Genomic DNA, 16,180 nt, shown 5'->3' on the forward strand with positions numbered 1-16,180 from the left:
GGAGATCCCAAAAGGAGTGAGTGACAGGGTAGAGGAGAAAGAAAGACAGATAAGCTGAAAGAGAGCAGGTAGTGATCAGAGAAAGGGAATTTAGAAATGAGAGATAATAAAGTGAACAGTATTTAGTAAAGACAAGGTCATGGGAATGATTGAGGCATTGAGAAAATCTGTCTAAAACTGAAAATCAAAGGCATCAGGATGGAAAAACAGAATGAAGAACAATGGCGCTTAGTTAACAGGGCTAAAAACAATATGGCTTGCCCATGGTGAGGGATAAAATTTGAGAAGACAGAAAAAGGTTGAGTTTAGCAAAGTCACAAAGAAAGAAGCAAACTAATGACCACTAGGACCACTAGACACAGAGGACTTCAAATTAAGACGACAGTAGAACAGACAACAGGACCTCAGAAGTGCATATGAAAGGGAAACTATTTTTAAAAGACATCAATTGAAGAACAAGGTTCAGGGAAGGGAGTAAAGTTTGAAAAAGAACCTTAAAAACCTATAATGAGTCATGTTCAGAAATATAAGTAGCACCCCACCGGGTACGCCCAGCACCTGTATTTCCCTCCTTGGGTAATCCTGCCATAAAGGTTTAGACATTCACTCAGACCAAATCAGAGATCAGAAATTCAGAAGACTAGCACTAACATTGGCTAAACGATGTGGGGATATGGCAGGGTTGGAAAAAATTGTGACAGTTAAAAGAAGTATTAAAAATGATGGAAAAGCAGTGATTTGAACTCTGCTATCCAGCACCTTTACTTCCAGATCAAATTCTCCAAAAAACAAGACCTGAAGGCCTTCACTGATGCTCCCTCACATCAACCTCCTGTTCCTAGCTCAAATACCTGACGAAGCATTCGCCACCAGCATTCAGATTCAGCCATTAAGATTCTCATCTTGCTGCTGAACAGTGAAAACTGAGATTAAGTGGACAGATTGTTAAAAAATGAACATCACTGCGATTTTGGGTCCTATTCAGAGGTATCTGAGAACCACTGGCATAAGTTGCCTTTCTCCATTTCCAAGCCTCTGTCAAGAATTTCACTCTATGGCTGTCTTAATCATGAGCATGAATAAAACACCAGCCTTCTCAGGCACTTCTAATACTGTATTTCATCTTAAGGTATATTGACATGTTTTTAAAGTTTCTGCTCATTACAAAAAGACGACATACTTCTATTGCCTGCTTGTACAATTGGTAGTTGGATCATTAGAGTGTAACAGAAGATAAGGGAAAAAACACATTATGCCTTGCTACCAAACCAGTAACACAAAAAGTATAAAAAGTGAGCTAAGCACATTTCTATATAACTTGCTGATTACTATTTATTTATGTGTGTATACAAGGTTCACTCAAAATTACTGAAATTACATAAAAAACAGCCTACCTATAAATAAGAGCTCAAAGGACTAGGGCCATAATTGGAGCGCTTCATTATTTTTATGTTTTTCAGACACTTTCATATGGTTTGAAAAAAATTTTAGATTTTTTAAAAATTTTAGATAAAGACACTTTTGGGGATTAATTATGAATATATCTGATGTAGTATTTTTAGATAAATTTTTGACAAATAATACAAAAGGTTTTTTTTCCAGTGTACCTGTCTTCTGTTACAGTCAAGAAAACTCACCTATAATCAACTACTGGAAGCAGTAAACTGTCCACAAGAGAGGTAACATTTACTGTAACATTTTTATTTTTTTTATATATATATATATATATATATATATATATATATATATATCTGTAACAAGAAAAGTTTGAAAAAATATCATAGAAACTATAATTTTTACATGATAGTCAATATTTGTATGTTTCATTTCTATTAGACTACTGCACAGCAGAGGAGCTTTCAAGACAAGACAAAGATTTTATGTCATGTCATGTCATGTCATTCAAAGCACAAAGTTCACTCATGAAGCAAGTTAATACTGTGGCATTACTGAAATAAAAGGAGGAGCTAGTCAGACATTCTGGTAACACATTCTCTTTAAAGAAAATAAACACATAATGCCACAGCCTAAATAAATATCGCCAAGCGTCACCATCATCAATGTAAGAAAACCAGAATGATGTATTACAAAAGAAAATATTTTATAAGTGTATAGCATTCATTGGAGTGTTATAACAGGCTTATTTTCATATATTACCAGGTGCTTTACCTAGGGGATAGATTCTACAATCCCCAGTGCTATAAGTAGCTCTATTAACCCATACAGGCTTCTTAATTTTGAAGTTTGGTACCAGACTCATCTGTACCATTCATTTAACATATTTTAAAAAAAGAATAACTATTTCTTTTCTCAGCATAAGATTTAATCATAAACACTAAAAAAAACAATAAAAAATTTAAATGCTTAAGTATGCACATTTGCTAACTCTTAACTCATGATTTCTTTACTCAATGTATCCTTCCAGGCAGGGGGGGGGGAAATTATTGGTTTCTTTCGAGAGAAGTTCAGTACTTGATGCATAATAGCCTGACTGTGTTGGGTTTTTTCCAGTGATTTTTAAATATTCTAGTACATTTTAGGGAAAAAAAAATGATTCAAGTACTTGTGCATATTAGGGCTAATCCTGGCAGTCAAACAAGTATTGTGCTGCCTTTTCCCATACAAACCATTTCATTCCATGACATATGAACTATTGTTATAGAACATAACTATAATTTTTAAAATTCAATAAACAAATAATGAAGACAAATCTAGAGGCTGTTAGACACAAACAAGGTTTCTCAAATACTTCCTCCCTAGAAACTGTTCCACTGAAGTCCTACAAGATTAAGTATACACAGAAGCTAGAGGAAAAACTAAGGATTCATCCTACGAAAATCTAGAAACAAAAATAAAAAATATGTATTAAGATAAGCTGGTGATCTGGCACATACTATTTAAAAACTGTATTTTGCAAAACAGTTTTCACGGTATTTGTAGTTTTAAAAAATACAAAACCAGAAAAACCCCTTGACCTAGCTTGAACATTTCATCCAGAAACCCCACAGCTGGATTTTTATTCTCTGAGCATTACATCAAATCAAAAATTAAAGCTACACAGAGAAACAAACAAAAATAATCTGAGTGTGCAGGGAACTGATTGCATCTAGAACCTCTACGAGTATGTACATATCGCTGCTTTTATTTGAGCTAACTTCTTTTTACCCACATACAGAAAAAGATTTAACTGACCATAACAGCTTCTTAGCAATACCACTAGTAATGTTTTGACAGTTCTGTATAAAAAGTTCAGTCTTGAAACTCAAGAAATTTCAGTCCATTCTCCATTTTTACATTTAAAAATGAGACACCTTCCTTCCTTAACAATAATTATTTAAGCATACCCAAAAAGGCACTAAGGTCTAACAAAATTATTCTGAATTTCCTTTTCTTCAACTAATAAAGCATTTGTAAAACATTTTGCATATATATTTATTTACCAAATGAAGGACTAGCAAGTTACTCTTAAACATAAATGCTAAAATTTACTTTTGCTAAATATAAAACTAATTCTCAGGATACAGTATACAAAATCAGGTATTCATGAAGAACACATTTTGTATTATACTGCATTATTTTATCTTTTCCAAAAGGTTTCTGTATTAAAAAAAAATAAAAATAAAAAATCAACATTACCAGAAAGTCATTCAATTCTTTTAAACACAGAAATCTACAAACAGTGACATATACATCAACAGTTGGAAAGTTGTAACTTAAAGATTGCATCTTTTAATCAGACTTTCTCATAAATGCCTGCCTCAAAGGAACCCTATTTGCTACAACAAGCATCTGCATGGTTTAAAGACTTAACTATGCAGACTCCTATTGCCCCAGGGCAGTGCTGCACAAGTCTATTGAAAATTATCAGAGTGCAGAATAAACACCTTAAATTTTCCCAGAAAACCTCCACCAAATGTTTTATGTGCATTATGACAGAAAAATAAAAAAAGGGATGTTACAAAAACTTCAGCATGATGATTTTTTTTATGAAACTATTTCCCATCACATTTGGCAAGCAGGAGAACTAATCCTATTGCCTGTCTACTCTTAACTGCAAACTACAATTCAATATAAAATACAATAACTTTCTATAATAATTATGTTCCTCTTAGAAGAAAGAGTAAAATAAAGTTAACCGTGCTGACTCATACTTTCCATAAATTACTAAAAAGGTGAAAGATTCAGACATTTTGCTTCTGGATAATAAGCCTAATATCTGTATCATGTGCAAAAGTGCAACTGTGTTTTAGAACTGAGGCCCAACTGAGTTTTTGTTATTAAAGAAAATATACTTGAGCCCACTTAACATCGAAAACAGTGGTTCTCAGTATCTTTTAAAGTTATGCTTTACATATTTAAACCTGTTTTACAACTGCAAGTTAGTAAAAAATACAAAATATAGACATAGACAGAAAATAACAGCTTGTATATAAATTGGTTTACAATTCAAAGCACAACAGTAAGCTTCAAATAATTATATTTCTGTAACACACAAGGAGGTGGGATGATTTATTTAAAATACTTGGTTATTTCTGCTCTTTTCTTCATGATCTGATGTCTGTTTAGCTGCTTGCAGTGTGTGCATGCATACGTTTCGCTACATCATAGACATAGGTTATGTCTGGTCGCTTCTCTGGATCCGGGTTGATGCACATATTAACTAATTGTCGCAGCTAGGAAAGGAAAATAAGATGACAGGATCGTTGGCTTTCTTACAAATAGTATTTGTGCATTATCAAATTCAAATTAATAAGACTGGCAAAAATTAGCCAAACAGCAATTCTGCATTAACACACACTCAACCCTCCCTCTCTTGACACACTGCACACTGTTCTATGCAAGCATACATGCATTGTACTCCCATGATTTTTACATTTTGTACTGTTGTCCAGGAAAATAATGAACAAATTTAAGTTCTAATGCTTTTAACATATAACTTTAGATATGGATTTAGTCCCATTACACATAATTTAAATTAAAAATTCTTGTGCTTTTGGAGGGCTATGCCTGCAAATCCCAGAAGGCTGACAGTAGCACAGAGAGAAGGTAAATCGGGACAGCTTACCTGTTCACTTCTGATACAAGAGTTAGCCAGCAATAAATGTCACTGCTGCATGACAGGTTTCCACAAACAAAAGGCAGAGATTCTCCTTATAACACAGTTAACCTGCAGAACCTCCTGCTGCTAGAAGGTACCAATACCCATGCATTAAGGAAGCAATTTAACAAATTAAACCCACTGAGAGCTATTTAATATAAAGACTCCACCTTTGAGTGAGGAAATTTGTGAACTTAAAACTGGAAGCTGGGAAATTATTTTTGGGAAGTATCACATTATTCTGGCCCTGTTACTCCACTTGCCCACTGTTGAAGACATGATACTGGATTAAATAACTTTTGGTCTATGTCCTTGTATCTGTTTTTAGGATTAAACTCTTGATTTTTTTTCTTTATGTTCAAATATGTTCACGGAAGCCTCTACTTGGAAATAAACAAATCACTGTATGACTAGAAATCCCCACGTTTCCACAAACACCATAATTTATTGGATCTTCTGTAGTGCACATACTCAGCAGAAGCAACCCCAAAGAGCTTCCACACCACTCAGATACTTCTCACCACCTTCACAAACTGGCAGAACAGTTGCAGGGTCTCCTTCCTCCTCTGATATGCCTAAGAACTTATGTTAGAACTTAATATACTGTCTGGATAACCTTCTGATGGGGCACCTATTTTAAATTGTGTGCATCTCTTAAGCATTTTTCAGTGCTTCATGAGGACTTGCTAAAATGTTTACCATCCTTTGCAAAAGCAATTTAACCAACTCTGAAGCTCTTCCTTTATGCTTTTATTAGCTTTGCTAAATCCTCCTGGATCTCCTTATAGCGAGGGGGCGGGGGGATATGAGGGGCACAACAGAAAAAACACCTTGTTCCACCCTTCTATGGCAATATGTCAAATTTGGTTCAGTCTCCCCCCCAGTACTATTAGTTACGATTACTAAAAAAAAATCTGCAATTACTGCAACTAATACAGAGCGATCTCATCACCATGATTATTCCAAAGTAACATGGAATGCATATTCAAACCTGCCATCAGAGAGTTTTCTTCCTGCTTTTTATAAAAGACCAAGAAGGATTTTAAACTACAATTATACTCCTTTCACAGATTAATTTAAATGCATGGGAATAGGAAATTGAAAAGTTAAGAAACACTGCATGCCACTATTTAAAACTTTGTCCATTAGCTGTTGCAGAAACATTAATAATTGTATAGAACGTACATAATATTTTTCATATTTAACAATCCAAAAACTATGTCACTAGACTTCCACCCTCTTAAGCAAGAAGAGTTTAATATTTAAAAATAAGATCATTAATTCTGAAGATAGTGGTCAGATTGCTGTATTAAAAAAAAACATCAAAATAATCTGTAACAGACTTACTATTTGAATCTTAAATATGCTAAGTATAATTTGACTAATAGAGTTATAAAAGCCATCATATTGCTTCTGGCAACAAATAAATAAAATACAATACCACTGACAGGAGAAACTATTAGCCTGTAATAACTCCTAAACATTTAGAGAATAGAATGTTGGAAATCATGAACTACTGTAAGAAATAATAATTGCCAACATGTAATACAAATATGCAAAGAAAAACAATCTCCTGTAGAAGCAGGTGAGAGACAGTGTAAGCAACAGGCACAAAGTATTAGCAGAGATGAGCAGCTTGCTATGCCACACCTCAGACAGCCTGCAGGAAAAACAGGAAAGACTGAAGAACATCCAAAAACCTCAAGCCTGAAGTTAGACGCAAATAAGTAAACATTTTGTAAAGAGAACACAAGTGTAATTTATCTGCAGAATACTATACCGAATCTTGTACGCATACATTTATCTTTCTCTGTGAAGACTTCCATCTGTTCAATAGAACTACATACAGTAAATAAAGCCTTAGTAAAAGACCTTGAAGGAGTGAAACCTATAAAGCTATCAACAGAAGGGAAACAGAGTATTCTTTTTCCTGTTTTTACCAGATGTATATCAATAACTTTACTGTAGGTAGAACAGCAGATGTAGATCTTCAGGAAATTTACCTGTGAAAAGCATGAGAAGCTTTGTTTACCTCCAGGAGGCTACTTCATGTCTTTTCAATCCTGGCTTGCAGGTACACGGATTTTTTATTTTTTTTTCTCTAAACTGAACTTTATCATCTAAAAATCAATTTCAGACTCAAACTGTTAAGTCATTAAACAGGAAGCCTTCCTTCAGAGTTACTCTGTTACCTGTTACAGTCTAATTCCAAGCTTCAATAAAATGGCTTCATTGCTTAGAAAGTAACTGTAGCAAAATGGCATCATTCCTCAAAAGTATATGTAAGGCTTTAGATCCTATTAATTACTGTACGTACACTTGCAAAAGCCATTCACCCACATGGTGTCTTGATAGGTGGCTTTTTGTAGCTTCTTATTTTTTACTCTAACCAAAATGTAGTTACTAATTGTTAGGATGCAAGAAAGGATGTACAAAAATATGTTCACAGTAACAGACAGTCACTGAATCAGTTTACTCAGAAATTGTCTTCCCAACATAGTGCAAGTGGTAAGCTCAATCACAGAACCATAGACCTCACTTGGCTATGAGTCTTAACATTTAAATGTTGGTCATTCCTATTACTGCAAAATTTCTTTCCCCCTCCCCAGGCCAGAATCTGTTGTAAGGCAGGAACGCTCAGCTGACTATGTTTGGGACACTGCACAACGATAGCGCAGACTCCTGACTAATTTCAAAATTTTTGAGCCTTGTTATTGAAGAGCAACCTTTGGGAGAAGGTTAAATAATTTTGCTATACAGGAGGAAAACAGTTACATAGGAAGACAGCCTTTCAGGACTGAAACTGAGACCATACTGGATGCTAATAGAAGGAATAGTGCTATAACCAAGTAACTCCTACAGGGATATCCATTTCAATAAACCTGAAATCTGCTTGTCAACCCCTCTAGTATTAATAAAATTTCCAATGTTGCAGAAGAGCCCAACAGTACCATGGGAAGAGGTACTGCGATTCTGAAGTCAGGCTACCATTAGAGACAGAGTAATGTTTTACTATCCAGCACAGACTGGCCAACAGGCAGAGCAAACTTATGAGTGAGCTGGAAGGACGTCCTGTTGCATTCCCAAGCTGCAAACTTCTTTGGCTGCTTATTGTTCTTAACCTCCTCTGTGCACTTAGCACAATGACTGTCTTTAGCCTGGAGCTTAGCCTGACATCGGAGCAGTGGGACACACTTTCTTTAACTTCAGCAGGTTTTTCAGCTATGAAATAAATAGTTATCACTCAAGTCAGGAGGAGGGAAAAAGACAGAAATATGACAGGCAAGTAGTCTGTATTGTTAGCCAGTTTAAGAAGATAAATTTTCACATAGGAAATTCTGGAGGAGGAAAAAACCACAAAACAATTCTTACTCTGAATAGGACACCTTCCTGAAGTCCTTTCTTGGTGGTGTTCTCAAGAACTTCTGCTGGCAACTAACACTACTACTGTGGACCTGCTGGCTCATTCAGCCTTCACCTCTGAGTAGGAGATTGGCTGTCAACTTTAGAAATGCACCTCAATCAAAGGGAAGATTTAAAAACTCCATTTATCATTAAATCAACATGATACTAGTATTGGCTGTTGAGATTTTAAGAGTATTGATGGGGAGTGGCAAGGGAGCCTCATCTTTGAATTCCCTAAAGCCGAACAGCTTTCAGCAAATGCTGAGTACTCACCCTGAACAGCAGACTTTCTTAAAGAATATTCAAAAATTGAGATATCCAAAGTTGTTAAACATTTGAAAATCTTGGCCTGTGACTCTACTGCTGAAGCAATAGTTTGTGAAAATGCATCATAGGCTATTAAGATTTCTAATCAAAAGTTTTAAAAAATCCTATCCATCTGTCCATCTATCTTAAGGTGCATCTTTCTGTCACACTTATCTGATGACACAGATGCCATATTTACTAACAGGTTGGTCTTACAGAGAGTTCAAAATTTAGAAGAAGCGTCACATCTTAAAACTCATTAAAATTTACTTACATAAAGTTTCTCTAAAAAGCACTTGTCTTGTACATATACTTACATTTAAAAATACTTTATATGTATATGTACTATTACTTACTATATAAATAGTATATGTACTATACTAATAGTATATGTACTATTACTTACTATATAAATGTAACTCCTATATCAGAGGATGCAGAGATCAACATTCAGTGAAATCTACCTTTCAGAAAATTCTTTGTTATAAAATGGGTTTTACTGGTCAGTGAACCCTGTTCTTCACTGCTCACTGAGTGTGCTCCCAACCTGGTTAAAGGTTTGACACCTAGATTTCTCATACAGGTGAAACATTTAGGACAGTATCCCAATACGACAGATTACACTTATTTGTTTCTGGGCTTTTTTTCAGTTCATGCCAGCACAGTATTTTTTCGTACAAGTAAAAAAAAAAAAGGTCTGGTTCTGGTGCAATGACTAACAAGCATTATCTATTTTTCCATGTACTTTAGTGAAGACACAAGTCTTTATATCAGAATACAAAAACATTCCCATTATGGTATCCATAGTTGATTACTTAAGTAACTGTTTTCATACTTATGACAGCTCTGATTCTCTCGTTATCTTTTACAATAACTTATATGTATTTTGCAAATAACTGGTTTATCCAAGGTGCAGAAGTACATGTCTGCTTTGAAATAAAGAAAACATAACATGTTGTGCTTTGCATCTGTTTTCAACACTAGAAACTATACAGATCTAAGTAAAAGGTGGAATCTCTTTCCCCATCCAAACTTTAAGACCTTCTATCTGGGCCAGACTTTGATATTTGCCCCTTGGCTGGGAATCCGCATATCCAACTTCACACTTAGCTGCAGTGAAGTAGCCCTGCAGGCAGGCCAACTTCAACGAACCACTAGTGGTATCATCATTAAAATCCTGCTGAAGGTCACCATGGAAACCGCCTGCTGAGGCTTCGCTGCTGCACTCGGCATCTCCTAATCAGCTACCATGTGAAATGCAAATTCAGACAGTCTGAAAATTAGTCAAGAAGAATAGAGGATGAGGATGCAGATATGTGAAATATTCATGCGCTTCATGGAAAAAGGAAGACAGCATGAATGACACAACAAAGAACGGCCCCTGACATTCTTGCTATCATTTTGCATTATTGTTCACACCCTACCGTATTTCTAGGCCTCCAGTTCTGAAGTTGGTTATATGAACTGCCATATTTATAGTCTACAATAAATAATAATTAAAAATGGCCAAGATAAAATGACTAATTGGAAAACCCACGAAAAAGCATAGTATATAAACTGCACAACTGATCATTATTTCATCCTTTGTAACATCACTGAATTATCTTTTCAAGTCCAGATTGTTTCATAAAAGGGGAAAAATTGTCATTATAAACACAAAACAAAATACTGGGCAGCAATCTTTTATTAGTAGTCCAATCACTGTCTTTGAACGCAAAAAAACTTCAGGTTCAGAATTACAACTCCTACTCTATAAATGAAATTGCACAACACTATGTTTATTAAAAGTATTTCAGTGCTTGTGTTTATTTGTGTTTTCAATCTTTAATTCATGTATGCTGAATTCAATTAGAATTGGTTACTAATACGTGTTCTTTCGTTTACAGCTTCTATCAGTATGCACTGTTCTTTTCAAAGTGGGAAAGTATTTCAAAACTAGCATCTCAGAACATTCACAAGCAAGCATTTATATTTTTTCATTCAGTTACACTAAGAAAAATATTTATTCAGTTTCTTTTCATTTTAGAGCTTAAGAAAGCAAGAACCCCTCCTTAATGAATTAAAATGACAGTAAGGAACGGGTTACCTATCAGCTTAAAACAAATACTGCTGTGATATGCATGAGTATATTGTTCAAATTCAATTATATTATGTCTGCCTATATTTCTCTGAAATTTACTGTTAGTGTTGCCAAGAACCACTCTTTCTTGCAAGAGAACTGCCGTTCAATTGTATTGAACAGCACATCATAGTTTTACAATGCAGTCAAATGGGAACAAAACAATTCATTTTTACTAGTGAGTTACATTATATCTAGTTTAATGCAAGCCCCTTGAGAAACAAGACTAGTGCACTAATTTACTGTATAACATAAACTTGTTTAGTTGTGCTTTTAGAAAAGCATACTATAGATGTATGACTCAATCCCATTCTGGCATGTAGAACATATCATTGTGCATTCTGGGAAAGCATTTTGTCATACTTGAAAGCAAGCTCAATGAAATTAAGAATCTTAAGAGTATGAGGTTTCCATCATTAATCCACCCCAATTTAAAATCATATCAGAGACTTGTTTTGACAGGAACATTTGAGCAGGTTCAACAAGCAAACATTTATGGGCATAATCTGCAAATAACATAATCACACAAGTTCATTTACTTCCCTGAAAGTGTGCCAGCTTTACACAAACTGAGGATCTAGCCCATGAAAAGGAAAATTACTTACTTCCTCTGAATAGTGATCTGAAGGGAGAGGTGGGTAGTCACACTGTTCTATCTTCTTACATAGGGAGTACAAGTTCATTTTATCACCATAAAAGGGACTCTGCAGTGCAGCCATCTGTTTAAAGAAAATGTAGTTTTCTTTTGTGTTTTTAAGTAAACTTGTTTCATCATAAAATCTGTAATACTAACAAATCAAACATGATTTATAACAACTTCTGATTTCCTGCTTATAAGTATCACAGTGCTAAAAAGTGAAGTTCCAAAACTGTTACTCTAACCAGAGTGTGTACTTATTCTATGTTCTAAAGTCGTACCTGTCATACTGCAATATAAGGATTGAATTGTATACCATTAAGAGTTTTATTAATCAAGTATGAGGAAAAAATTAATAGTTTCTCATACTGACGTTTAGTGCAGAGGGTCCTTGCACCACAAGGAAAACTCAAAACCCACAACGTAATTTTCCTCTGAAGACCTTCTGAAAGAAAACATGTCATTTATCTGAAAACATAACCTGATCTAAAGCAATATTGTATGCTGAAAATGGTGGATATCAGTAGTAGGTTTTGTAACCTTCCATAGCTATTACACTAGACTGATACAGCTGCTTTTTTTTAAAATCAAGACAACTAAAGTTAACATCTATACTTCCAAAAAAACCCAAACACAGAAACTTTGTAATTCAGTATGTTATCCAAAAATACTTCTAAAAACAAGTATCACAAATGTCATCGGAAGTGTAGAACTGGCACCCATTACAGACTCCAATTTACAATTGTAATACAAAAATAAGAATATTAGAGAGCACTTATATAAATGATCAGCTTAAAATCAGCATTAGTAAACCTACGCTTTATTTCCAGACTGTTACAACTTGACATTTAAGGTGGAAACAAATGCTATGGTTAGCAGGATTACAAATTTAAAAATTCATTTAAAATCTCTCCACTCTGTTCAAAGCCTTCTAAGTCTTTGAACCGCAGCAGCACGAATGCTGCTTTGAGTGCAGCGCTGCCCCAAAGTCAGTCACCCTTTTCTACATGTGCTAATAAGTTTGATTTTGGAAGGACAATGTGTACATTCCCCAGACAGGCAGAGTGTGTGTGAAACACGCTAGTCCATGCTGTGCTACTCAGTGAGCTTCAGCAGGGACAGGACAAGCTGAAAATGGCTCTCATCTGTCTTGTGGTCTTCCAGATAGCAGTTTAACTCTTTCATGACTAAGCAACGATATTGCTGGGGGAAAAAATGCATGAAGAAAATTACTAAAATTCTCTTACATTTACCTTCTATATGATAAAAATGATCTCTCATAGTTCAGTACTTTTTCATATTACCTTCAAGTAATAATAAATCATTTTAAAGCTCCCAAAACAAATACCATACTACAGTTCTAACCTATAGTCCTCCCCAAAATTCTTTTACTATATTACCAAAATAATGTTTATTTTTGGATTTGCATGACATTGTCTCTTACCTTAAAAAGAATGTTAAAAATGCAAGATAAAGACCAAAACCAAAACAAAACAAACAAACAAAAAAATCAACTGCAGGGTCTCTACGCATGCAGAAATTCTAAATAAATGCACAGATACTTATTTTCGTACTCTAGGTGTTCATTAAAAAGTACTTTTGTTTGAACGCTGCGGAGTGTTAAAAAAATTCTGAATGTCCCCTAAGGAGTTAAAACAGGAATACTATATTTTCATGCATCTCCTGCTTTGACAGATGAAAAATGTCAACTGTCCTGTTTTTATTTTCAAGCTTTTGCACTATTCATCTGGTTCATTAGTGCATCTCGCTGCTGCCCCTGACAGCTGCTCGCCCTCTCCTCCCAGCAGCTGAATTTTTCAGGCTAATTTGATCCTCCACACTGAGACGATCGCTAGAATGATTGACTTGCTCCCTGACCTCCAGGGTCTGACTTTCCTGATTAGTATTCTGGGGGTGTCTGAGGGACGAAAGCCCACTGTCTGTCTTCAGGGCTGGTGGCAGCTCTCTCTCTTTTTTTTTTTTTTTTTTTTTTTTTTTTTTTTTTTTTTTTCTACAACCCTGTAAGGATGCAATTGCTACGCTGAACAATAAAAGGAAATGTGTAAGACCTACTTTTCCATGTAAAGGTCCATGTAGCAAAAGCACAGCATCTTGATTTTAATTAGTAAAGTCTACTTTGTTGCATATCAATTAAAACTCCAGTGGTAGTGTTTTTGAGGTTACAGAAATACCGGGGGCTCTAAAAAAAAAATCAGACTTTAAAATATACATTTAAAAATCTTGTGGGTCACACAGTTGGCATTGAGTAATAGACTGTAATATACGTTAAAAAAAGTAATTTTTAAAAACATACAACACAACAAATTAGCCTAAACTTAAAATTAAAAATGACTGAAAAGACTTTAGCAGCAATTAGGCATTTATTGAGAAGTGATACACATGCCACAGATTTTCTCCAATTAAACTGGAGAGAATCCAGATCACATATGAGCACATATCAACATGAAATCAATATAATAAAACATGCTAAAATGCATGCAATAGATATATCACAAAAAGACACCCAGCACAAAACTGCACGGATAATAAAAATACCATGCATTAGTCCACATGTCTTGAAGGGGCTTAAGTAACCACTTTCAAGTAATTGAAAAAGAGAAAAATGCTAAGCATGTATTTTGAGTTCACTATACCTAAAAATTTCAAAATTACATCTCAATGATCAACAACAAAACACACCCCTTTCCCCCAACCCCCAAACCCACCCACACAAAAGGAATAAAACACCACAAACATCTGGTATGTTGTAGAATTAACTAAATGGGATAAATGCACCTCTAAAGAAGGTAAAAGCTATAGTTGAAGACATGGCCATATACTATAGCTATATATTATATATCAACAATAAGTATCCTAATAATTACTCTTACAATAAGATAAAAAAAACAAACACAACAGCATATCAACTTAAATACCACCCTGGTAAAACTTCTAAAACAAAATTTAAAAGAATGGTTTTAAAAGATGCTAAATTAATCAATGGAATTAAGATATTTAGTTATTTTGAAATTATATACCCACTCAAAAAATTAATATTCACATAGGTATTTAATATGCTGTACCAGCATCAAAACAGCAAACTCAAAAATCTTCTTTAGAAAAGTGCTATTGATTTCTATCCAGCAATTTTATTTCATAAAATATAGAAAAAAAATTTCCTTATATATAATAATTAGTTATTCAAGGGGCTTATTTGTTTGTTTCCAGATTTTAAAAATTTTTAAGGAAATCAATAAGGGGAAAAGAAGCAGTAGTACTGAAAAATTCTCATCTACCTGTATGCTATCTTTAGGCTCCTTCTTGCATAAGTGTGTAAAGCAGAGCATTGAAATTGATGGCAGTTGCCATTGTCAGTACTCAGGAATCTGAATATGAGATTAAGTTTCAGTTCAGGATTTAATTTTCTAAGTACTTGCTATCAGGTATCAGACTTCATTCCTGTGAATTGCCCCAAGATTTAGAAACAACAGCTATACACAGATCTGTAAACTCTGCAGAAGTGAAATATAGGTATTTGCCCTTTTAATATTAATGTAACACGATAGGGATAGAAAGTAAACTAATATTACTAGAGACAATTCACCCTGTAATAACTTATAACTTTAGGAGGCTGACAATGCTTTCTACAAAATCCTAAAATAACAGGAGGTGCCAATCCTGCTGAGTATGTGTTAAATGAGTTCTGCTGACTCACTGATGCTGGTGGCTTGCAGGTAAGTGAAAACTGAGTTGGGTATACTAGTTTTTATCTTGAATATATCTATAAAGACTTCACTGCCATTGCTGATGGAACTAAATTTTTTTCCAGCATCCTTCAACACAAGCATTTAGCCTTTTGATCAACAAATGATATGCAAAGAACTCTGAAGACATAGTTGCCTTAGAAACCTACCTGTTCTTCACACCTTCATTCGCCTCAACTGCAATCTGCCCTGTATCTTTATTTTCTCAGAATATCACTAAAATTATGTGTCAGGCTACCAATCCTGACTATAACAATACCAAAATTAACCAATAACTATAGTTTAATCAATTGGAGGAGAAGAAAGAGTAGAAAAATTACATATGTTAGTGTAGCACAAGTCATTATCTTAAAATTCAATTCAAGCTAGTGGTAAAAAATGACATGTCATTTTTCTTTATTGTTTTATTTAGGTTTTAAATAACTTTAAAGAAATTAAACCCGTATTAAAATAATTATATTGCTGGTTTTTAAAGCATTAGTTCCATACTCAAGTCAGTCCTACTATTTCTCAATATATTTATTACCAAAATCACAGAATCAGCATAGGCCATTAAAACACCTAGAACTATTTTACATGTGCTTGCTATTATTCATTTATTAATCCTTCAGTTATGACCAATCTTCAATAAATTGCTATCTTTGTAGAAAACCCAGTAAAAACCAAGTCTTGAGTGACACACAAATAAAAGTATTTCATATGCTGAAGTTACATAAGACTTCCCATTGCTAATATTGAAGACAGACATATCTGAAAAGTAACTTTTCCACACTGCTATATACTTGTTTTATAAAACAAAAAAAAATATATAGAAATAGATCCTAAAACAGTACTTAATACATGGGGGGGGG

The 16,180-nt window shown here is 34.4% G+C and overlaps 1 protein-coding gene across 3 annotated transcripts in view; it reads right to left on the minus strand.

Moving 5' to 3' along the window:
• Positions 1–1,739: 1,739 nt before the first annotated feature.
• Positions 1,740–16,180, minus strand: part of NEK7 (NIMA related kinase 7) — a 70,360-nt gene continuing 55,919 nt past the window's right edge. For all 3 annotated transcript variants that reach the window (XM_026854328.1, XM_026854326.1, XM_026854327.1), the window contains 2 exons: positions 11,534–11,647; positions 1,740–4,673 (listed from right to left, as the gene is read on the minus strand). In XM_026854328.1, the coding sequence (XP_026710129.1) occupies positions 4,563–4,673; positions 11,534–11,647 (225 nt within the window). In that variant the 3' untranslated portion in view covers positions 1,740–4,562. The remainder of the gene's footprint in view (positions 4,674–11,533; positions 11,648–16,180) is intronic.

Source organism: Athene cunicularia, assembly GCF_003259725.1.
Source record: "Athene cunicularia isolate RWA chromosome 8 unlocalized genomic scaffold, athCun1 chr8_part1, whole genome shotgun sequence".
Classification (NCBI taxonomy): domain Eukaryota; kingdom Metazoa; phylum Chordata; class Aves; order Strigiformes; family Strigidae; genus Athene; species Athene cunicularia.